The following is a 25,571-nucleotide window of genomic DNA, read 5'->3' on the forward strand; positions in this document are numbered from 1 at the left end:
TGAGATTTAGAAGGTAGAAGTGAAGCAGGAGCCATATTGTTTCTAACCTTCAAATGGTGGGATCAAGGTCCATTTGTAGCTCAAGCAAATTGTCAATTATCTGCTGGCTCCCTTTGTTGGCAGAGGGCAGCAACCAGGCTGGCAGGCTCTCCACCTTCTCCTGGATCTTTCTTGAACATCTTCAATCCTTGGGCCATTCATTCGGCCCTGTGCCATTTTAAACAAAGGGTACTACTTTATCAATGTTGGAGACAGTGAAAACTGACACAGGTTCTAGTTCATTCTTACAGTCCCAGCTCTTCTTCATGAATTCTATCTTGCCCTTGCTCTCCACTGCCTCACATCAATTTTCTCTTTCCAATTGCCAGCTACGCTAAACTTCAAATTTTAGCATCAAAGATGAAGACAACCAGCTCACCAAGGCTATTTAACCAGTGTTAAGTATGGTATAAAAGGTCAAATCTCATGAAATCTCAAATCTCATGTTTTCTCATGAAAACACACACACACAGACACACACACACACACACATACACATTCATTTATAGAGCTTCTTGTCCAGGACCCTGGAAAGGTTTCAGGCATCATGTTCTAATAATTGTATGTTTTTGTAAAACCTGTAAAAATAAGCTGTTTTCCAAATGTAGTCAACCAGTCAACTTTTCCTCTATGCCCATTACTGCTTATCTTAGTTTGGATTTCCTGAGAAGCAGATCCTGAGACAAGGATTTAAACAGAAGTAGTTTATTTTGGAGGTAATGCCAACATCATTAGGAAACATCATTAGGGAAGCAAGGAAGACAAGAAAGACAAGGGAGTTAATAAAGTGAACATTATCAAGCAAAGTACCACAATGGGCAAAAGAGTTAAGTCCTGCTGGGGAGCTCTAGGAAATGGTGTAAGACACACTCTAGAAATGTTCTACTCAAGGGACAAATGAGCTGGGGTATTTATCCACAACTCCTGAGAGTTGCTGCATGAGGGTTAACTCCCAGGAGACATTAAATCTTTAGCACTTCCAGCTTGCCATGAGCACAAGGACAGTCGACTTAGGGGGCAGTAACTGGCAACGAAGAGATGGGTCAGGATGCAGTAAGACGCAAAGAAATATGGGTAGGACACGGACAGGCTCTGCTTGAGTTCCAAATTTCTAGGCCAGATCTCTTTATTCTGCCCCAGATTCATAAGCCAAACTGTCTACTTGGACCTCTATTATAGGACCTGCCTAAAGGCATCTCCCATATCAAATTCCTACCCTCTCTTATTTCTCTCTGATTACAGAAATTGGTATCGTTCTCCACCCAGAACCCCAAATAAGATACCTAACAGACATTTGTGATTCGCCATTTGGTTCCCAAAACTTAATGACCCAACCTCCTAAATACCTCTTCTTGCTCTTTCCTCTCACCCCACCGTCTAGGTTTAGTCCTATTATTTTTCATCTGAACTATTCCAATAATCTCCTTAATGGAGTATCTGTCCCTATTCTACTCAGGCTTACCTGCCATGTTAAAAATCCCATTGCTTATAACCCTCCAAAATCTCCATTGGAGATTCCTCCAATGGAGGAACCTCTCCATTACCTCCAGTCAAGATTCTAAGTCTTAAAAAAAAAAAAAAAAAAAAAAAGATTCTAAGTCTTTAGTTGAGGAACAAAATGACCTGTTCCCTCTCCTCATTTCCAGGTTAATCTCTTTCACTACTTTAAATACATTATATGTGCCTTCCCACAGATATGTATTCATAGTTCTCCACACATGATAGTCGAGTCTTCGTGTATGTGTTTCCTTTTGCCATATCTGTCCTTTTCCATATCACCTGCCCGGTCAACTCCTACTCATATCAAACATTACTTTCATTGACATACTGTTCCAGACCTCCCAGGAAGACAGACATCTCTTAGGCTATGATCCTGAAGCACTAACAATTACATACTGTTGGGTTAATAATAAAGGTATCCATGGGAATAACCTAAGTTCCTTACCTCAAGATCAGAACATACTAGAAGTGATACAAAATGAAAGATACCGGGGGATCCCTGGGTGGCTCAGTGGCTTAGCATCTGCCTTCAGCTCAGGGCATGATCCCAGAGTCCCAGGATGGAGTCCCACATTGGGCTCCCTGCACGGAGCCTGCTTCTCCCTCTGCCTGTGTCTCTGCCTCTCTCTCTCTCTCTGCCTCTCATGAATAAATAAATAAATAATCTTAAAAAAAGATACCTAATGGACAAACATAATATCATTCATAATATTCAACATTAAATACGAAGAGCAAAGATCCTTTTTCAGGAAAAATGAAAAGTCTCCATTTCAGTCAAGAGCTCTCTTACTGAGTTATCAGTAGACTCAGCTCTGGAAATCCACCATGATATGTCAAATAAGGTCTTTTTATATGAGGACTAGATCTTACTAAGATTATGATTATTCAGATGAATGAGTTCTTTAGTGGACTAGCCCACTACCTCTGTCATCGGTCACTTTACCATTAACAAACATCATCTAATCTGATTAACACTCCTGCCTGACAGCCCCTTAACATTGCTATGCTGCTATCTGACCTCTGCCACTCCAGGATCCCGGCATTCCAACTGAGACTAAGGAATCAAAGATACTCCTGCCTTCATCCATAGTCTACAGACAGCCTCTAAAGCACCTCTCAAAAATCCTGATCCTGTGTTCCCAATGTATTTTTCAGCTCAGTGCTATAAGTGTCCTCTGGGCCTTCACAGAAGAAAATAGTTTTGGGGATGGAGAACAGGACATGCATGATAAAACCATTCCTATATTCCAATTCTCTAATTTATTAAATTCATTTTCTTCCTCTATATTATGCCAACGAGTTTCTGGTCTATTTCATTTAGTGCATGTCACTGTAGAGGTCATATTTTAATCAACCAAGTAAACGGTTAGAAATATTCCCAGCTGCTCAAACCAGAATATTTAACCCAAAATCTGGTAAGAGGACCTATTAAAAAAATTCAATTCAATCTAAAATTATGCACTTCCCTCTCTGAGCTAGCACCTCCAGAGTTCATTCCTCCATATATTCCTCCAAGTCTTTTGTTGCATAAATTAGTAAAACCTTGAAATTTTTATTCCCCTATATTTGACTTTGCAATTGGTTCCCTGGGATATGCTAGAGTGTGATTCCAATTGTCTAAAGACATTGAGGAAAATCGGCACCCCCTAGCAAGGTAACTATCTTTGGTGAGGTCAGAACAGCTTCATCTCACAGGATTGCTTCTGCTAGCAAGAAAACCAGTGGAGTTTACGGGTTCAATATCCTTAAAGTTGTCTAAATTATCTCCAAAGTTACTATTTTTCAAATGTCTTCTATTTTGTAATCAGGGTTCTCATATTCATTAAGATCCGATGGGGTGCCTGGATAGCTCAGTAGGTTAAGTATCTGCCTTAGGCTCAGGTCATGATTTCAGGGTCCTGGGATTGAGTCCCATGTCGGGCTTTCTGCTCAACAGAGAGTCTTCTTCTCCCTCTGTTTGCACATGCGCTCTCTCACTCTCTCTCAAATAAATAAATAAATAAATATTTTAAAGAGATCTGGCAGGTCTGTGAATTCTACCTACAATGCCTTTTACCAATTTGCAAGATCAAACCTGTGTGTGTGATTTCCAACTATGTCAACCCCTTTATAAGATCCTTATAGATCAGTCATAGAAACTCCCTGGATTTTTCTTTTACCACATCTATAGCTGTGAATTTTATTTTAGTTTTTTTTAAGATTTTATTTATTTATTCTTGAGAGACACAGAGAGAGAGAGAGGCAGAGACCCAGGCAGAGGGAGAAGCAGGCTCCACGCAGGGAGCTTGACGTGGGACTCGATCCTGGGTCTCCAGGATCAGGCCCTGGGCTGAAGGCAGCACCAAACCGCTGAGCCACCCGGGCTGCCCTAAAGCTGTGAATTTTAAATCTCAAGCTATTATTTTCTTTCTGTAAGCCCTCTAGCACAGTTAGAAAGAGCCAGCTTACCCTACAGGATATCACCCTATAGAGTGATGACCATACCTGTAGGGTCTTACCATATCTAGGGTGACTTTCCCAGTCTGTCTGGCACCGTTCTGCTTATGTCTGTTATCCTGGAATTGTTAATGACTTTCACTTTCAAAAGTGCCCCAGTTGGACCATAAGTTACATTTACCCTTCAAGTTCTATAGCCTACCACACCAACCATTTATACCACCAGTGGACATTCAAAATAACCACAATGAAAATTTCATTATGGAATGACATGAGCTGTTTCCCACTCTCTAATGCTACGAGTCCTCCCTGGTTTGCTCGATAGGGCCAAAAAATCAATCCTAGGTTCCTATGTTCTTCAAGGTTTGTTCCCTATAACTGTCTTTAGTATAAGAATCAAGATTCTTAGATACAAACTACAGAATCTATTCCAGGTATTAAAACAACAACAACAAAAATTCACTACAGAGTATGAAGAGCTTACAGAATTCTGAGAGGGCTGGAACCAAACCTATACTCACAGCCAAGAGAAATGTCCAACATAAGACTGTTTTATCAGAAACCCCAAACATTGCCATTCACGCTTGGCATCAAAGATGGTACCAGACTGTAAACTCATCAATCACAGCTGCCCAAAAGATTCAATTTTTCTGTGCATGACCCTCTACCCCACATTGTTCCCATCTGCTTTCCAAGTTCTGTACAGGTCATGTGTAGAACCCTAGTTAGGGAAATACAATATACCTTTTATACATGGATCTCTGTAACAGGGACGCCTGGGTGGCTCAGTGGTTGAGCGTCTGCCTTTGGCTCAGAGTGTGATCCTGGGGTCATGTGATCAAGTCCTGTATTGGGTTCCCTGCTTGGAGCCTGCTTCTCCTTCTACCTATGTCTCTGCCTCTCTCTCTCTCTCTTTGTGTCTCTCATGAATAAATAAATAAAATCTAAAAAAAAAAAAAAAGATCTCTGTAACACGCAAGAGATGTTGGAGAATCTTTGGTGAAAATTCAGGGGAAGCCAATCTTCAGTATCTGTCAAGAACTGGCAAAGACAATGGAGAAATCCATATGTAAGAAGAATGGTGATGGCTGCAAAATATCTATTAAAGGAGAGCTTAAGGGACACCCTCTCATTGCCAGCGGGTTTAAGAGATTTGCTTTGAAGCTGTGTTTGCATAGCAAGCACACTGTTGTTAGCTCAGTTGCTTATTTCAAGTGGTACCGAGGAGAGTTAATGGATGTCTACATCAGACAGATGAGACAAGCCTTGGCACCACAACCAGATGGAAAAGGTAAGAAACTGCAAGACTGTTACCCATCTTTTACAAATTGAACTGGGCTGCCTCTGAACAGCAAAGTAAATGACTAGAAAGCCCTTGAATAAAGTGTCCTACCATATTGACAATGGTCTTCCCAAAACAGCTCTGGGAAAGATTAAGATTAATTTTTAAGACAAAATCAGGATATAATTTCTAAAAATGCAAAGTGTTTCAAAATACTTTAAGTTCTGAACTTCCAAAGTTGGATTTATTATTCTATATTATCACATCGGAACTGACACGAACAAGAAAGACCAAATGTTTTCCCCTCTCTAAATGACATCATTGTTTTTTTCTGTCTTTCTAACTTGAAATATCCCTTTGCTTTCAAAGTCGTTTTGGGGCAACAATCATATTTATCTCTGTGGGGTTCCTGGGACAACTTTTTCATTACCTCAAGTCTATCTAAATAGGCCAGTGGATGCTCCAAAATGTATTTTTCGCACGTATTTCCTTTTTTTAAAAAAATCAAGCCATGAGGTGAAAACTTTATATCACAAGCCAAAGAGGACAGAACAGAAATAACTCCTTTCAGAACCCATTGTGGACTTTGTGAGGAAGAGGGGCCTGTGCTATTACACATAAATTTTGCAGATCTGTTGGCTTCTCAGTTCATAGCACTCGACTCCCTGGCTCCTCAGCAGCTCCTTTTCTTCTGCTGCATCTCGAGCTTTCAACTGGGGGAAGTGGGCCGGAGAGGTGATGAAACCATAGTGCCGCTCCAGATACCGCAGGTAGATGAGCATGTGTAGTGCGTAGGCCAACACCAGCAGCAGGATCAGGGACATGGCCAGGCCGATCAGAATGGCTGGTGAGAAGGAGGAGGCACAGTCTCGGGCCTTGCCAAACTGCCTCCCCTTGATGGTAAAGCCTTGGATCTGTCAGGACAAAGAGCTGAAGTGACATATTCTTTCTCTCCTAAGATCTACCTCTCAGCTGGGCTGAGGATTCTGGACTCCTAATTAACCAAATTTAAGACATGGGGGCCATACTTACTGAGTAATTTGAGCACACGATCTAACAAACGTGAGTGTGCTTATGGGGATGGTGACGCAATTTTAAATCAAGCCTGACCCAGATACTCTGAGATGCATGGTTATCATATTAAAAGGCTCATGAAGTTCAAGGCTCTGAAATAAAACCTCTTTTAATCTGATCCTTAGAAATATTCTAGCCCATCTAAAAAGTAACTTTGTGATGTCTCTAAAATCCAAAGTGCACTCAAAATTTTATAAATGTTAGGGTAAATTTCACAAAGAATAATTAAATCTCACTTCCGCTGCCTTTGATTCTATTGAAAGGAAGTAGGCAGGAAGAGTCTCATAGGAGAGGATAGCATGATCCCCAATGAGGCAAAATACAGATAATAAAGGCCAACACAGAACTTTTTTTATGTACTAGATGCTGCTTTAATTCATTTAAAAATCACAAGAGCCTATGAATAAGTTACTATTTTATGGGTGAGGAAATTGAGGCGCAGAAAAGATAAGTAACTTGCCCAGAGTCACACAGCAGTAGGTGCAGTGAATTTATTTTCTTAAATTTATTTTATGTTATGTGATTTGATCATTTATTTAAGTGCAGTGAAGTTATAATTCAAACTCAGGCAGTTTGGCCTCAGAGTCACTTCTCGGTTTACAACTCTACAAGCCCTGGTATGTTCTGTATCTTCTTCCTCCGGACATTACCCCCCACTCTTTATCAATTGTACCATACAGACTTGGTACTGTTTTTGGAAGAGCTGTATACCAGTCCCTGTTTGCACCCTGCCCAGAGGATGGAAAGAAGAGCTTTCTCACATGTGCAAATGAAGCAGCTCAAGTACTTAGAACTAGTAGAGGTTCAAACAGACAACTGGCTCTGTATCTAAATACAGTCACAATGAAAGAAACTGGGCTACAGGGTGACTACTCTATTAAGACCAATCAGTTGTGGAAGGCAGCTCCCACATTTAGCTGGCTTTTAGAATAAAGTCCTATACAATAGCAACTCAGTCACCCAGTTGGTTTCAAAGGGGTACATCAGAAAACCAAATTATCCATGGGTGCTTTGGGAACTCATTTTTATGACTTCAGTGGGTGCTTTCCCATTTTTTTTTTTCATGCTAAAATGACTGTAGCCATAGACTTGAGAGGCCTTGTCCATACACTAGACTGAATCCAAAACAGCTCTTAAAGGAGATTCCTGGCCTGACTTCTGGGATCCTTGGCCCACCCCTCTCCAGAGAGGCAAAGTGGTCTTCTCTTCAGACTAGTGCCTGAAAAATCAAGCTCTTGACAAAATGACAAAAGATGGCCTCATTTGATGCTGCAACTCCAGTCAAAGAAAATGTCCTCACATTGACTCTACTTTAATCCTTAAGACGGTTGAGACGGTTTAATCCTTAAGATGGTATCTGTGGAGAATGCCTGAAGGGTATGTTTCCATCCATTTTTCTAGACTACTGGTTGCAAACATGCTATATCTAGCCCACAGGTTACTTTTGTTAGGCCCAGAGTTCTGAACATCCTGAGATTTCCCTTTAAAATCCAGACTTCTAGCTTCTATTGAAAAGTCAAAGATCCAGCAACCCTGAGCCTGCATTCCTAAGAAGCAAGACTTAACTGGAGTTGAATAAATATACTCCTTGTGATGCAGCCTACACTTTACCAGTCCCCAAATGGCCCACCAAAGGCATCTGTTTGCCATGCACGTGGCATCACTCTATACTTTATTCTTAGAATAAGTCAGATGGGCAGTCACCAACGTGGAATGCAGCCTCCTGTACGTATACCTTAATCACTAGCGCTACCACCTCTTGCCTAGACTGAGCTTGCATTTTGGCATCTTCTTATATTAAATGTGTTTTAACAAGGCCCACCTCTGGCATCCCCTGCTGTGTTCACTATAAGGTTGCTATTGAAGATACTGGCATAGGCTGCACCATACCAGCCATAAAATGTGCTGCTCGCAAGCACATTTCTAGTAATCTTATGAGCCCCAAAAACATGTAATTGAGCAATTCTTTCTTATACTGGATGCTCCAAATCTTCAGAGCCAAATCACTGTGCTGTTTCCACCCAGATCAGATAGATGGTCTTGTGGTTTTATGGACCAACCTCATCGGTGGCTCTACTTGATCCTTTCTTCCTTTTTCTTAAGTCCCATATCTTTGCCCTTTTTTTTTTGTTTTACATTTTTTATTGTAAAATATATGTAACATAAAATTTGCCAACTTAATGATTTTTAGGTGTACAGTTCAGTGGCATTAAGTCCTTTCACATTATTGTGCAACCATCACCATCATCCATCTCTAGAACTCTTCATCTTGCAAAACTGTAACTATTAAACACTGATTCCTCCTTCCCCTTTTCTCCCAGCCCCCTGAGAACACTATTCTATGTGACTAATGTAGATACTTCATATAAGTGAAATCATGTAAATATTTGTCTTTTTGTGTCCGCTTTATTTCACTTAGCGTGGTATCAAAGGTCATTCATGCTGCTGTCTGCTTCTGCATTTCCTCCCTTTTATGGCTGAGTAATATTCCATTGCATGTATACACTAGCCTTTGTTTTTCATTCATCCATCGATGAACGTTTGGTTATTGCCAATAATGCTGCTATGAACGTGAGTATACAAATATCTGTTCAAGTCCCTGCTTCCAATTCCTTTTGATATATACTCAGAAGTGGAATTGATGAATCACATGGTAATTCTTCGCTTAATTTTTTGAGGACCCTACCAAACCATTTTCCACAGAGGCTATATCACTTTACATTCCCACCAGCAATATATAAGGGCTCTAATTTCTCCACATCCTTGCCAACAATTGTTATTTTCTGTTTTGGGTTTGCCTGTTTGTTTTCTTATCATAACCATCCTAAAAACTATGAAGTGGTTTGCGAATTTTTCAAAATCAGTTTTCTTCCAGTGTTTCTCTAAGTCACCTTAAATCATTCCTGAAATAAGGTAGAGGTATAAATTGATCAATTCCTCTGTTCTAATCAGGCAAGATTATGTGTGAATTATTCTTTGTCTCCATTATTACTTACTTCTTGCTCTTTGTGCCTGCTTCTCTTTTTTAAGGTGTAAGAGAAATATATATAATACATACTTTATAAATATTAATAAATACATATATTATATATATATTAAAGTGCCTTTGAAGTCAGACAGCCCAGAATTCGAATTCTGCTTCTACCATTTACCAGTCATATCACTTTGAAAAAAATATATAATCATCAGCGTTTCAGTCATCCCATTTTTAAAACAAGGATAACAAGAGCAATCTTGCAACATTATGACATCTTGAAGACAAAGTATGTAAAACAACCACAATGGAGCTGACACACAGAGAGGACTCAGAAGTAGTAGTTACTGTTATCCATGCTTGACACAGTCCTGGGTACTGCCACATATGTTAGGCCATGACTTCTTTACGTCCATAAAACAAAGACCAGATATTAAGAGGGTGAACTAGCTTATCCAGGGAGCTGACAAGCAATTTGAAACCAAGTCTTTCTTTCAGTCTCCAAAATGCAAGCTCCTTCCCTATCCCACACTGCCTCTCAACACCACACCTCTTCAAGCTGCTGCAGGGGCGGGGCGGGGGGGATGTTGGAAGTAAAACCATTTACATTCGCAAGAGATTGGAAAGTGCCCATAAATGGGACATGCAAAATCCCGCCCATTTCAGTGTGTTGGAAGAACAAGTGAAGCTTTTTTTCATAGGTAAACAGGACAGAGGAAGTTGACAGATGTCTCTCTGCCTGACATTCTGGTGGTGAAAAGAAATGTCTAATGCCCCCATGCCTTTCCCCAAATACTTTCAAGAGGATCCTGGGATATTTTTGACTCCCTGGCTGACAGTTCCAGTCCTGTGCTAACTGCCAAAGCTGTCACTCATGCCACAGATGTACTTCTTATCTGTCCTGATAGGATCACTGCTCCACTCCCTGAAGGAAATAAAATAATTATCCAACAGTTCCTCTCCCCAGAAGGGCCTCTCACTCCAGGAAGTGTCAGTCACTGGGCTTCGCGCCACAGCTTCCCTCCAGCTTGGATTGCTGGCATTCCTCATTGATAATTATTAGTGACTGCATAAATGTGAATGTAAAAGCAAGTAGGGGGAACATAGGGTGTGGATACTGTTCTATCCTATTCCGTTTCATAACTTGGAAGATAAAGAAAAAATACCAATATCATTTTAAAGATGTCCATTCCTCTCCTTTCTCTAAATGTCTGTATTTCAGGTTTTTTCAAACACTGAGTTTCTTTGGCACCAAATATACAGGTGCACTGAGCATATGTTTCAGTTTGTTACCTGGAAATCAACAAAAGTGACCTCCCACAGGCTTGACATATCATCTGTGTCGCTGGGCAACAAGAGGGCATCATATCGCTGCAGGCTGCTGACATGCTGGCAGTGGTAGGAATAACTTGATGGAGCATATACACCAGTTGCGTTGTAAGTTGCTTGGATTGAATTATTGACAATAATCTCGACTCGATGCAGACTAAACCAGCTCTGGAGGTACAACTTGTTGTAATTGGTAAGGGTGAATCTGAAAATAATTACAAACAGTATTATTCTTAAAATCCTTTGATGTTTGCTGACACAGGAAATCATCTATGAACAGTGCAATTGCACCCTCTCTTGTCAAACAGTAGAACTGACTCAGAGAGAGAGTTTACTTCTAGTTCTGAACCAGAATCTCCTAATAGGTACTAATGAAAACAAATGTCAGAGCAGACCCCCAATGTGAACAGTACAAATTCCTTCAAAAAAAAAAAAAAAACACACAAAAAGCTCATTTTATTTTTTTTTAAATCAAAGTTTGATTTTATTATTTCAAAAAAGTTGAAAAAAAATGAAATGGATAATAATATAGAATTTGCTAAATAAACAATGGTCAAAAATAATAATGAAAGCATTTGCTGTATCAAACTTCCTTCTATGTTTTTAATGTGTATTTTACCCTAACTTGAGATAGATAATATTATCCTCATTTCACAGGTGAGGATTCAAGATACAGAGGGGTTAAAAAATAACATGTGCAAGTTTATTCAGAGATTAAGTATTAAAGCTGGGCTCCAAATCCAATTTGAGACCAGAGCCCTTACTCTTACCCATTTTAGAATGGAATATTACTCAGCAATAAAAAGTTATAATATGTCATGATCATTTTTTCATTTAAAAACAAATGTGTGACTGTGTAAAAAAAAATTCTAGAAGGACAGAGATTAAAATGTTAATGGTTACAAATAGTGGTTAAATTATGAGTGATTTTCATGTTCTTTTTATATATAAATATTTTTTGATTTTTCTGTTTTCTGGTCATGTATTGGGCTCCTAAAGAAGCAGACCCTGAGACAACAATGTGAATAGAAGAAGTATTTGCGAAGATAGTCCCAAATGTATTTGAGAATTCAAAATATGTCAAATGGAGAAAAGAGAAATGACAGAAGGATGGAAGACATCTAAAAAGGACACATTATTAAGCAAGTTTCCACTGTGGGCAAGTGGGATTTAACACTCACAGGGTACCCTGGGAGCCAGGGTAGTTTACATGCCTGTTATCTGACCTGAGGGTGAGGGAGCTTGGGTATTTATACACTTCTTCCCATCATCAGTTGAGAACTGCTGGAGGCAGTGGATCCCTTTGGCTAAAGAAAACTTGTAGGTAAAGAAAGGCTGACAGTTCAAAGTTGAGCAATGGACTATAGTGCTCTGAAATAGAAACATTCAAGTGATATAGATGAGGTACTGACAGTGTTGGCCGCATACCTTTATCATTAGAAAAAAAATATATATATATATAGCTATTTTCCTTTCAGGGGATAAAAGCACTATTTGAATAAAAAACTATTCCTCATTCCTATATCAAACAGATATGTATATTTGTGTTTGTATATATGTTTGCTCACCTTGTGGGATTCTATTTTCCTTATAAAGTTTCTCTGAAAGGTGATGACATGTATTTTCTACATTATGACCAGTGAAACACTAGTGCTTCATGATATGTAGGCAAATATTCTGAGGAAAGAGCTTTCCAAAGTAAACATAGGAAATGAGAGGTTAATCAAAGTCACCAAGTGCAGCAATCTTCCTTAAGAGCATGTCTTCACAATAACTTGAATACACAAATTTATGCTGTGAATCTCCAAAGGGAGGACATGGTGTACAGTCTTTCTCAAACACATTTGACCACAGAACTCCTTTCCTGGGGAATCTTATAAATATTTTTACATAGCAGAAGTGTTCCACAGAACACAGCTTAGGCAAGCAAGACTGCGCTAGCACATCCTGATGGTTTGTTCAAGTAATGTTAAAGACACAGCTGTTTATCTCCACTAAGAGGTTGGTCCTATAGGAACAGAGAAATTTTATTTTTATAAGAAAAAAAATGTAATGCCTTCAAATTGTCCCCCACTCCTGGAGCAATTCCTAACTCCTTAAATAAATTACTGTTGGCAGATGCATTCTTCCACACATAAACTCAGTGAAATGTAGGCCTGTGTTGTCTGCTGAGACATCAACTAACAAAGACTTTTTTGGTATTATTAAATGATAAATATAATTCAATGTAAGGCACTATCTATTAAAGAAGATCACATTTTCAGGCTCATGTGATTTCTAAGCCCTAACTAAAGAAGGAAAAATCTATATAGATGCTTTCATAGAAACTAAAGAAAGCATTACTATATGATTCCACTATAATATCACTAACTTTGTATAGCTAGCTATGTGTGGCATTTATTGTGTCACAGTGCTTGGCACATGCAGGCCCTTGATACTACATGTTCAATGAATAAGTTACATGGAGCCAATGTGAAGTGCTGAATCTATGACATTCCAAAGTAGTATCCATACCTACCTTATATCAAGACCTTTGGGAATTTCAGCATCACCAAACTTCAGAGACAAACTAAGAAAACAAAAAACACAGTCTATCAAAATAGAAATAACCTTTATGTCATGCTACTCTAAAAAATTAGCTCAAAATGGAACAGCTGAAAATAAAAATGTATTGAATAAACAGATAGCAATTTTATAATCTTGGACTAGCCAATGGCTTCTTGAAAAAATATAGAAGTATAAACTATTAAGAAAAATCCACATATTGGACTTTATTAAATTCAAAATCTTTACTCTTCAAAGGACAGTGTTAAGAACGTAAAAAAGGCAAGCTACAAAACAAGAGAAAATATTCACAATACACAAAGAACTAGTATCCAGAATATAATAAATAATACCAACAATTCAATAAGACAATTTAACTTAAAAATGGTAAAAAGAGGGATGCCTGGGTGGCTCAGTGGCTAAGTGTCTGCTTTCGGCTCAGGGCATGATCCTGGGGTCCAGGATGGAGTCCCACATCAGGCAGGGCATCTGCGTCTCTCATGAATAAATAAATAAAATCTTTTTTTAAAAATGGTAAAAAGATAGGCACTTCACAAAGGAAGATATACATGGAAGTAATATGTACATGAAAAGATGCTCAGCATCATTAGTTATCAGTAAAATATAAAATAAAACTACAATAAGATAGAAGCATCACAAAACAAACAAACAAAAAAGATAGAAGCATCATTGCATGGTAATTGAAATAATTAAAACTTTAAGAGCCTACTCTTGGGGTACCTGGGCGGCTGAGTTAGTTGAACATCCGACTCTTGGTTTCCTCTCAGGTAGTGGTCTCAGGGTCCTGAGATCAAGCCCCAAGTGAGGCTCAGCAAAGGGAATGGAGCCTGTGTGCGATTCTCTCTCCCTCTCCCTCTACTCCCTCTGACCCTCCCTGCATCTCTGCTCTAAAAAACAAACAAAAATCTACCTTAAGCTCTTAATATCCATATTTATTCACATTTTTCTGAAACCTAACATGAGAATTTCCTGAATGTCACACAGAATATTACCATTTTACAGCAATAACCACATTTGTTCCCCTTTTAACCTAACTCTTCTGCCTGGGCAACTGATGAGAGCCAGATACCATCCTGTACATACTGGGATTGGTAAAACAGGAGAGGGACACCAACATTTTGAATCTGGGAGTTTATGTAAGAGAGAGACAGTGGTCCCCCTTGACCCCTTGAAAGAGGGAGAGAAATATTTGCTTCCTGAATGTCAAAAATTTTCCTTGGCACATGAAAAGAGAAGAGTACTAGGTACCTACCTCACAATGTAAGCCAATGACTTTTATCAGATTTTGGATGGAACAAATAGCTCACCCTAAGGGAGACAAATGGCTGCATGTCTAATACCCACGAAGGTAAATAACTGTCTCTCAGAGGAAGACAAGTAGCCTCTGTGGGTTTCCAAGAGCTGGAATGATTCCATGGTTCTGAGTTTCATTACTTCCTGACAGGTAAACACATTCTTCTAAGGAGGTAAATCTCTTACTAACTCCAAGGCTTATTTTTTAACCCAAGTCCCAGTCAAATTTGTTCGGAAATTGCTAACCACGCAGAAAATTGTTTTCTTTTACAATCACTGATCATACCAAGTGTCAGTAAGGATGTAAAGCAACTGGGAAGGTAAATGGTACAATTGTTTTAAAAAACAATTTGCCAGTTTCTTTTCTTTTTCTCTAAGATTCTGTTTATTTATTCATGAGAGACACAAAGAGAGAGGCAGAGACATAGGCAGAGAGAGAAGCAGGCTAAACATACATATACCATATGCTCTAGCCATTCCACTCCTAGGTGTTTAAGAAAAATGAAAATATACACTCCTACAAAGACTTTTACATGAATGTTTAAAGCAACTTTCCTTGGAAAGCTATCAAAAAACGGGCTGGGCAAAATCAAATTTCCATCAAGAGGTGGGTGGCTCAACAAGTTGTGGTATATCCATATAATGCAGGGCTTACTACTCAGCAGTAAAAAGAAACATAACTTTGACACATGTGACAATGTAGAATATCAGAATCATCATGCTAAGTGAAAGAAGCCGGACTAAAAAAGAGTACACACCATAGAACTTTTTTTATTTAGTAAAAACTTTCATACATTTTAGAAAGAGAGTGTGTGAGCAGGGAGGGCCAAGGAGAAGGAGAAAGAATCTGAAGCAGACTCCACACTGAGCACAGGCAGGGCTCAATCCCACAACCGTGAGATCAGGACCTGGGCCGAAACCCAGAGTCAGACATTTAGCCAACTGACCCACCCAGGTGCCCCATATGATCATATTTATATAAAATTCTAGAAAATGTAAAATCACATATAATGATAGAGAATAGATCAGTGGTTACCTGGAGGGTTGGAAGTAAGTAGGAGGGAAAGATTATAGAGGGGCACAAGGAAACTTTTGAGGTGATGAAAATGTTTGCTGTTTTGAGCGTAGTACTGGTTGCATGGGTGTACAAATATGTCAACACTGATCAAATTGTGTACTTTAAATATGTGCAGTTTAGTGTATTTTATTTATATTTCAATGAGGTTGAAAAAAAAGAATGAGAAAAAACTAAATAACTGAAATGAGAAAATGTGAAAAATTTAAATACAGAAAGGATGATGCAGTTATGTGACATTATAATGTCTAGAGGTTATAACACCTAAATATACATTATAAAACCAAAAAAGCAAGAGTGGATAGCCATAAAACATCCAATTAGAAGCTTGAAAAAATATCACACAAATGTGATATTTGGTCTTACTTATCAAGAAATAGAAATGTCAGTAAATGAGCTGAAATTTATCCTCATACTATTTATGGGGAAAGGGGAAGGGGTATTTACAAAATAAATCAGATAAATAAAGTTACTAAGAGAATTATCTTTATTTCCTAATATTGCAAGCTTAGATACCCGAGAAGCATTCATTTATGAACACGTTGTAAGCAAATTAACTCAATAAAGCAAGTCTCCAAAAGGGCTTTTCTCTAAAAATACTCTGATAGTCTATTACAAAGAACTTAAGATACTTTAAAGAAATAAAACTTATTTCTTTATAAACTTGACTGGTCACTTACTTTAACAGAAATTTTTGTATTTCTTCCAAGGAATCAGAATAGCTTAGTTATCCATAAACTGACTCTGTAGCTGATGAATTAAAACCTCAAAGCAAAGCGATACTGAGCCCATCTAACTGCTATCCCCTTTTCCTGAGGGAGCAGCTCGATGGCCTCTAAGCTTCTGACACTCCAAGAGCTTTCTCTAGCAGCGCTGGTTTTGATGAAAGCTGTTAACATGCTCTGCTGCAGAGTAAAAAAATGCCTGATTTCAACAAAGCAAATTCAACAATGATTCAGTGAGACCCTCCTAAGTACCAGGCACTGCACCATAACCTGGGAACACGAAGGAGATATATAATGTAGTAAGTCACTCAAAAAAGAACTGCTTTTACTCTTCCAAGCGCCCTAACCTCCCACGTTTAAAACAGACTCTGAATTCCTAGACTATAATTGCTTAAATTCAAAATACGCACAGATGCTCAGATTATGCTCTATTTGTAGGGCTTTCACTATTTCAAAAGATTTCCGTAGCAAATCTGTCTGCCAACAATTTGCCTTTCCCTGAACATTTTGTTTCCAAGCATTAAAACAAGGTCATCTTTTTTTAATCTGTGCTTTCGACCTTACATGGTTATGTCTTTACTGGGGTTTATTCTTTCAGCATCTCTGCCTCTGGTTCTTGAGAATATAAGATTTCATAGGAATGAGGGATGGTCTCAGTAGCTGGTCCCTGCATGCCTCGTGTACTGGGAAGCTTCCCATTCATCCCCGTGGGTGGGCTGTCCAGGATGTCTGTACACTTGACTGAACAGGACACCAGGAGGTGGATGCTGCTCACTCAGGACTCATCCTACTAGAATTCTTAGGTGTTGACCAAGAAGAAAAGTCAGGTCCCACCCAACCATTCCTTTGTGCGTTGTAAAAACCAAACTTTCTCTGGGTCTCTCTACCAGATAACTAGGCATAGGCACTATTTTACCCTAACTAGGAAGATAATACTACTACTTTGAGTAGCCTTTGACGAGTTCTCGAAGTTCTCATGCATACATTTCCCCATGTGATTTTCACAATTCTATAAAACAGGGCCAAGAAAGAGGAGGTGAAATGTCATTTTTAAAGACATTTTAGGCCCCAGATTTATTACCAAATAAGCTGCATGGATTTATCAAATTTCCTAACCTCTACAAGCCTTGATTTTGGATGGTAACAGTCTGTGACTCAGGGACTTATTCACAAATAGCATTGTAAGGAATAACAGATATTGTGCCTGTGAAGTCCTCACACTGTGCCTGGCCCTGGCAAGTGCTCCAGGCCTGTTACAATTAATAGATGGCATCATTTCCATTCATAGATGATGCTATGGTGGCTCCTATTTGTAAAGTCACAAAGTTCACTAGCAGAACTGGGTCTAGAAGCCAAGTTTTATTCTTTCTGTCTCTGGGTTCCCGGAGATCATTAAGATTTCTAAAGCCCAGCAAAAAAAAAAAACAAAAAACAAAAAACAAAAAAAAACACAACTGTGGTGCTCTGATCTTCCCCACAAATATCCTGGGGTCAGAATAAATGGAATCAAGGCAAGCCAGTCAGCCGCAGACAAGCAAGAAGATCCCCAGGCAATCAGCCTCTCTTCAGGCAACTGACCACAAATAAAGAGCCCTGTAGGGAATTAATTAGAGTCCAAGAAAAAAGTCCTGAGCTCTCAGCAGTGCTGGAATCTCTTTGGTAGTCCGTGCTGCAACAGAATAAACCAATTTGTGAGGACTCTGGACGCTTATACTTAAAATTCCCTAATTCCCTAATAAGAGATCATCATTCTGAATAGCAAGCTACTTACTAAAACTTGTAATATTCATATAATCCATTTTTACCCATCATCAATAATTTTTAAATGAAAAGTAAAGCTTAGGAGTAAAAAAGTGTTTCCAATCAAATTACATAAAATAAATACACACACACAAAAATACACAGTATACAAAGCATTATGCCCATCTTAACCAGGCCAAAACAAATGCAGACAATCTTCCAAAAGCTTTCATTAAACCAGCAAATGTTGAAAGCAAGGAGATTTACAGAAAGCAAGCGGGATATGCCAGACTTACTCCTCCTCAACCAAAACAAATACAAGCAAAAAATTTTCGCTTGGATGACTAGAAAGCAGAGAAAGGTACTGGAAATTGATTTCTTCTTCAAAAAGGGTATTTGTTCCATCTGCTTATCTTGAATCAAAATGAATTATTATAATCATTTTGAACAAATGTCCTAAAGAATCCTCTGACATTTGCCACTCAAAGGTACCCTTGCACATTTGCAAACTGGCATCATTCCACAGCTTCAGAGCACTCCCTAGAAGCAGACATCCGCCTTGGCTAGAGTCCGCCTTCTCTGTTTCACCCACTAGAAGATATAGGACTCTGCGTACTGATACATGATTTCCACCCTGCTAGGACTAAAGTAGTCTGATACCTCACATTTGGAGTTGATACCAAGCCTGGAATCCTGTTCATCTTTCAGAACGAGTTTGGAAAACCCTCACTTTCACAACTCTGATTTGACAAGGTATTTTAACAAGAAAATTGCTGGGAAAAATTATTTTTTCAACTTAATTTCTGACTTGGTCTTTCATTTTAGATATTAAACAGTTCATCAGAGATGTGCTTCAAATTCACTACAAAGGAACCTACTTCCATTTTCTGAAATGTGAGAAAACTGGATCTCCCAGTTAACAGACTAAAATCGCCCGAAGGGCCTCCTCCAGCAAAGCAGTCAACTTACGTGGCACTTTCTTCACTGCAGTTTGAGTTGATAATGTCCACGGTTGCCTTCTGGCCAAAAGCTTCATCTGTAAGGTCCAGCCAGGTCTGATTCTTAAATTTTATTGTTATTCCTTTGGCCCAGAAAAGAATGCAGGGAATTCCATCCATGGAGACATTAACTGGGCTATGATGGTTGAATCCATTCCAAGGTTCTTTTTCTAAATGTCCTTGTCTGCTCGGAGTGTAGTTGGAAGCCTGGTTAACCAAATAAACAAAATTTAAGAGATGGATTTGTTTCCATGGCACAAAAGGCTCCTTGGAAGTAAAAGGGCTAATTCACAACCTGTTGAAACTCTCATCTCTCTAGCTCCAGAGTCCACACTACAGTGAAACAGAGGAGGTAGGTAGACTCATCTTAATTATTTAACAAGACTAAACTGATATGTATACCTGAAAAGTACTTGAACCTAGTTCCATAAAGCACCAAGATTGGAAAGGACCAAATTGTTTAAGAAAAAAAAAGCCAACTTTGCAAATAATAATTTTAGCAATATAGACTTTCAAAAGTTAACCAGGCTGGGAGAGAGAGAGTGGGGATGAATAGGTGGAGCAGAGATTTTTAGGGCCGCAAAAGCAATATTCCGTATAATACTGTAATGGTAGGTAGATAGCATTATACATTTGTCAAAACCCATAACATGTACAACACAAAGAGTGAATCCGAATGTAAACTATGGGCTTTAGTTAATAATAATGTATCAGTATTGGTTCATCAACTTTAATAAATGTACCACAATAACACAACATGTTAAACAAAGGAAAACTGTGGAGGGCAGGGTTTGAGGGACCACATAGGAAGGAACCTCCTATTTTGCTCATGTTTTCCCTGTAAACCTAAAACTATTAAAAAAAATTTAGTAATTAAAAACAAAAATTCACCATGCCATGAAACTAATAGCAGTAATCTCTTCAGAAAATAGGAACCCAAAGAAAGCAGGATTTAAAAATAAAGAAATTAGCATGTTAAGCAAAAAGACATACAAGAGGATTCTAGATATCAGCATAATTCTCCAGACCAGTAATGTCCAACAGAACATTCTGCAATATTGGATATGCTCTATATTTGTCCTACTCAGTGCAGCAGCCACTGGCTTTCTAAAGCTATCATGGCACTGGAAATGTGGCTAGTCCAACGGAGGAGATTAATTTTTAATCTTACTTAACATTATTTCATTTGAATTTTAATTTAAATAGGCACCTGTGGCTAGTGGCCACTGCCTTGGACAGTGCAGCTCCAGATCATTTAATGTACATAAACTAGCAGGGTATGCTACTACCATTCTTCATCTTATGAAAACTTAGGAAGCCCAAGACAATGCACTTCAGTACTTGACTCCAGAAGTCACAAAGACAGGTCTATATCTGAAAGAAGATCCACTTATCTAGATCAATTATCCCATACCAATTACTCTAGTGTAAGTACAGAAAAAAGAGAAATTAAAGAGGCAGCAGCCATCCAAGCTTACCAGTAACCAAAGACAAAGTGTTACTATAGTGATCCTGTCTGAAAAGCAACTATTGTTAAACAATATACAAGAGCAAGTAAAACTTTAGTTTTTTATTTACTATAAAACTACCATAATACATTTCCCCACCCAAAGCTTAAGCAAGAATGTTAGTTATTAATATTCATATTATTTATATTTTCACAGTTGCTCTGACCTGATTGAAATGTGTTTTAAAAAATATTTTTAAAGATACAATCTAGTTTCCTAACATATCCATACCTTTATGATTGGTATTGTTGTGAAATTCTGGATTGGATTCACATCTCCATTACTCTGATGATCTGTTAAACAAATGATATGAGTACAAAGGCTAAATGTCAGATTTATTCATGTAACTGAATGATAATAAAATGCAAAGCACTGTAAAATCTACCAGGTTTGAGCCTCTTCTGGATCATTATTTAAAATATACCAGTTTAAGAGATTTTTATGTAAGAGACTCTTGCTTCAATCATCAATACTCAGGGAAGCCCACCACAGACGACACTCTTCTCAACTCTTCAAGGAATCTTACGGGCAAACACAGATCTTACCATTTATAATCACTTCTTTATTTGAAGATGTTCGAGAGATGAAACTAGAGAAAATAAAATAAAAAGATGCTGAACAAATATCTATATTTCAGATTTCACAGGAAGTTTTAAGGAGGGTATTTCAATTTATTACATCTCAAGAGTAAAAGACAGAACCTTACCTGTCAAAACTGTCCACTTTTTCATAGTGAATTTCTGATTTTAAAAAAGTAGTAATACATGTTCTTCAAAGAAAATAAGGAAAGTCAGGATTTTTTTCAAATTTGTAAATATCAACCCAAATTCTTACCCATTGAATATTATTATTATAGACCTACCATGTGCAAAATAGTGTGCTACAGAGGTCTAACCAAAATAAATAGTAACCAAATAATAAACCAAATAATCAACTAATAAAATCTTTTACAGTGAAATTTTATATTCATTGTAATTTTACCATATTAAAACAAAAATATTCAATCCTTTTTATTTAAAAAAGGACTCTAGGGGTATCTGGGTGGCTTAGTGGTTGAGTGTCTGCCTTTAGCTCAGGTAGTGATCCCAGGGTCCTGGGATCGAGTCCTGTATCAGGTTCCCCACAGGGAGCCTACTTCTCCCTCTGCCTATGTTCTCTGCCTCTTTGTGTCTCTCATGACTGAATAAAATCTTTAAAAAAAAAAAAAGATTCTATTGCCAAAAAGCTCTTTCTGAAAATTATGGGGATATAAATTATAATATATATCCTTCCAGTGTTGCACTCTACATACACACAAACACACAGAGGTACACACACAACACACATAAATCACATAAATTTACTTTTTATAAAATTAAAAAACAGATATGTATAAACATCCTGTTTTGGAGCCTGCAAAATTGTTTTCAACTTAAAAATATATCACAGGGATGTCTGGATGGCTCAGTGGTTGAGTGTCTGCCTTTGGCTAGGTCATGATCCTGGGATCCCAGGATCAAGTCCCACATGGGCTCCCCATGGGGGATCTGCTTCTCCCTCTGCTTATGTCTCTGCTTCTCTCTGTGTCTCTCATGAATAAATAAAATCCTTATTAGTTATATTAGTTATATTAGTTTCAGATGTACAATATAGTGATTTAACAATTCTAAACATCTATACATCACCTGGTACTCAATATGATTTTCTGACATAATTTTGAATTTCTTGTCGGTATTACATCATAGAAATGTATCAATTTACTCAACCAAATTCTCATTAATATTTAGGTTGTTTTCAATTAATAAACAATACTACATTGAACATTATTGTGGATTGTTTGTTCGTATCCCCAAGATTTTCCTTAAGATAAATTCCTAGGGATCCCTGGGTGGCGCAGCGGTTTAGCGCCGGCCTTTGGCCCAGGGCGCGATCCTGGAGACCCGGGATCGAGTCCCACATCGGGCTCCCGGTGCATGGAGCCTGCTTCTCCCTCTGCCTGTGTCTCTGCCTCTCTCTCTGTGACTATCATAAATAAATAAATAAAAATTTAAAAAAAAAAAAAAAAAAAAAAAGATAAATTCCTAGAAGTGAAATTGCTAACTTAGAAGGTCTATACATCTTTTTATCATAGAATGTTGTAAACATACACCAAACATAAACAGAAAAACATAAGCTCTCTTCCCACCCCCATGTACTTGTACCCACCAACAGCTTTAATAATTATCAAGTTATAAGCAATCTTATCTCACCTTTGAGCTCACCCACTTCCCCTCTCTGGCATTATTTTGAAAGAAATGTCAGAAATTATATGATTTAAGTATATATTTCTAAAAGATAAGGACTTTTTAAAACAATAGCCCATTACATATAGAAAATATTAATTTCTTCTAACATTAAATATCATGTCAGTGCTTAAATCTCTAACTGCATCATAAATGTCATAAAAATTTTTAGTTTATTGCCTATTTAAAATTTTTCAGAACTTGTACCTTGTAGTACAAGGTAGTTTAGAACTTGTACCTTGTAGTTTGTAAGAATGCAGACCAAACTGTATTTAAGACATTACAATTCAAGACAATTATATATAATTATTACATAAGCTCAATATATTTACAATTAGAAATATATATAGTACATATCATGATCCCTATGCAAAACATAATTTTAGCTAAAGAGTTACTAAATCTGTATCAGAATGTGCTTTAAAACGAATTATATGGAACCAATTACACTTGAATGCACCATTCTCTTGGCAATGCAACTACTATCTATAGCTAATGAGAATTTTTCTTTTAAGATTTTATTTCTTTATTTGACAGAGAGGGAGAGCACAAGGAGAGGGAGCTGCAGAGGGAGAGGGAGAAACAGGCTTGCACTGAGCAGGGAGCCTGACATGGGGCTTGATCCCAGGACCCTGAGATCATGATCCGAGCCAAAGACAGACGTTTCACTGACTGGGCCATTCAGGCACCCCTATATAATGAGAATTTCTGGAGAGGACAAGTTGGTGACCATGATGTCTATTCATTGCTACTGATAAATTCATGCATGCATACACTTTACTCTCACTTTATCAACTCTACCGAGATATAATTTAAGGACAATGAACGACATCACTCCGCGTGTATAATCCGACAAGTTCTGTCTATGCATATATCCACAACAGACCACCATAGACACAGAACACTTCCACACCACCAAAGTTTCCCCATGCACTTTTGCAGTAGAACAGTCTTCTATCCACTCTCAGCCACAGGAAAGCTAAAGAATTGCTTTCTGTCACTTTAGGTTAGTTTGCATTTTTCTACAGGGGCAGGTTGGTGGGTTGTATGACTGTTCCCAACTCCTCAGAAACAACCCAAAATGTATATATCCCTGCCCTTGGCCATACGCTTTGCAGCACCTCCCTGCAGGTAGAGAGTATTTCCGGCTCCATAAGTCTCTGCTATGTGTCTTGGTTGAGCCAAAGGAACAGGAGTGGAAGTGACAGTACAGCAGTTCTGCAGAAACTTCTGGAGGTGCTGCACATGTCTGCACCTCCTTGCCCTTTTCCCTCTGCCACGATGGTGTGCCCGAACATGGGCTGCTCTGTCAGTCTAGGTCTTGGAATGACAAGACATGGGAAACAGAGCTGGAACAGGTCTGCAACAGGCTACTTGCAGCTATCAACTTGTAACATGAGTGAGAAATACGTGTTTGAGATTGTAAGATTCTGGAATGCTGAAATTGTGTGTTACTAGAGAAAAGATGACTGAATGGGAGACAGTTGTTTTTTTTATAATTTATGTCTTGGTAACCCCAGATTTTTTTAAAACCATGTACATGCATTACTTTGATGGATTTTTCTAGTTTATTCTTTTTAAAAAGATGCCTTCTGGGGCAGCTGGGTGGCTCAGTTAGTTAAGCATCTGACTTGTGATTTAGGCCCAGGTCATGATCTTAGGGTAATGAGATGGAGCCCCGTATCCAACGCTGCACTGGGCATAGAGCATGCTTAACATTCTCTCTCTCTCCCTCTCCTGCTGCCCCTTCCCATCCCACCACTCTCTCTCTTTCTCTCTTTAAAAAAAAAGAAGAAAAAAGATGTCTTCCTTTTGAAATTTATAAACTAGCATTCTGATTTATATAGTAAGTCTCTGATGAGTAGCATTAGCATAAATCAGTCCTCAGAGGCCCATTACACCTAGGAGCACTAAGATATTTAATTTCCTGAGCAGCAAAAGTGAGGCTCCAATCAGTAATCATGTAATTACAATAGAGATGTACTTTAGAGAAAAGATCTCTATCTTACCTTAACTCCAAACTCTATACAAGTTACAAAGTGACTAAATACATGAAAGGAACACTAATATCAAGGCAATAACTTCTTAAAGAGCTTCAAGCTTTCTGATATCATCATAAATAAATAGACTTTTTAAATTTATTTTAAACTTCATTTATCCAAAAATCACATTTCATGATACATGATTAAGTATTCAATTTTAAAAGGTCTTAATGAACAAAAACAGAAAATTATGAGATATATTTTATCTAAATAAGATGTAAATTAATCAAGTCATTTGGACATACCTAGTTAGCAGAACAGTTTAATAAAAGTTTCCTGAGAAAAAGTATATGAATGAGTGGATGAATAGATGGATGGATGAGCTACCATACTGATAATATGCTTGGCTTGAGATTTTGCTCTACTCATTAGAAGTTTTCACGTGTTCACAAATGAAAAGCTTTTAGAAGACAACAAAGGCTTATTTTCATTTCAATGAATCTATGGTCATGAATATACAGTAACACTCCCATACTTTTTTTTTTAATGAACTATAATTTAAATAGGTCTTTCCCATACCCATATGACTGAATTAACAGGGTTTTATGGGAAACCACAATTGCAACCAAAGATAATCTCTGAACTAAAGTAAGAATTGCAAAGAATTACTGGTTAAAGTTATCTATGTGTGTGGCGCCTAGCTGGCTCAGTCAGTTAAGTATCTGCCTTTGGCTCAAGTCATGATCTCAGGGTCCTGGGATCAAGCCCCACACCCATGTCAGGAGCCCTG

General features: G+C 38.1%; 1 protein-coding gene across 1 annotated transcript in view; it reads right to left on the reverse strand.

Moving 5' to 3' along the window:
- Positions 1–620: 620 nt before the first annotated feature.
- Positions 621–25,571, reverse strand: part of LOC112653913 (V-type proton ATPase subunit S1-like protein) — a 28,048-nt gene continuing 3,097 nt past the window's right edge. The window contains exons 2-7 of the mRNA XM_025438227.3: positions 21,084–21,127; positions 20,770–20,831; positions 19,002–19,237; positions 13,153–13,203; positions 10,599–10,839; positions 621–6,171 (exon numbers count right to left, since the gene is read on the reverse strand). Of these exons, the coding sequence (XP_025294012.2) occupies positions 5,869–6,171; positions 10,599–10,839; positions 13,153–13,203; positions 19,002–19,237; positions 20,770–20,831; positions 21,084–21,127 (937 nt within the window). The 3' untranslated portion in view covers positions 621–5,868. The remainder of the gene's footprint in view (positions 6,172–10,598; positions 10,840–13,152; positions 13,204–19,001; positions 19,238–20,769; positions 20,832–21,083; positions 21,128–25,571) is intronic.

Source organism: Canis lupus, chromosome 3 (assembly GCF_003254725.2).
Source record: "Canis lupus dingo isolate Sandy chromosome 3, ASM325472v2, whole genome shotgun sequence".
Classification (NCBI taxonomy): domain Eukaryota; kingdom Metazoa; phylum Chordata; class Mammalia; order Carnivora; family Canidae; genus Canis; species Canis lupus.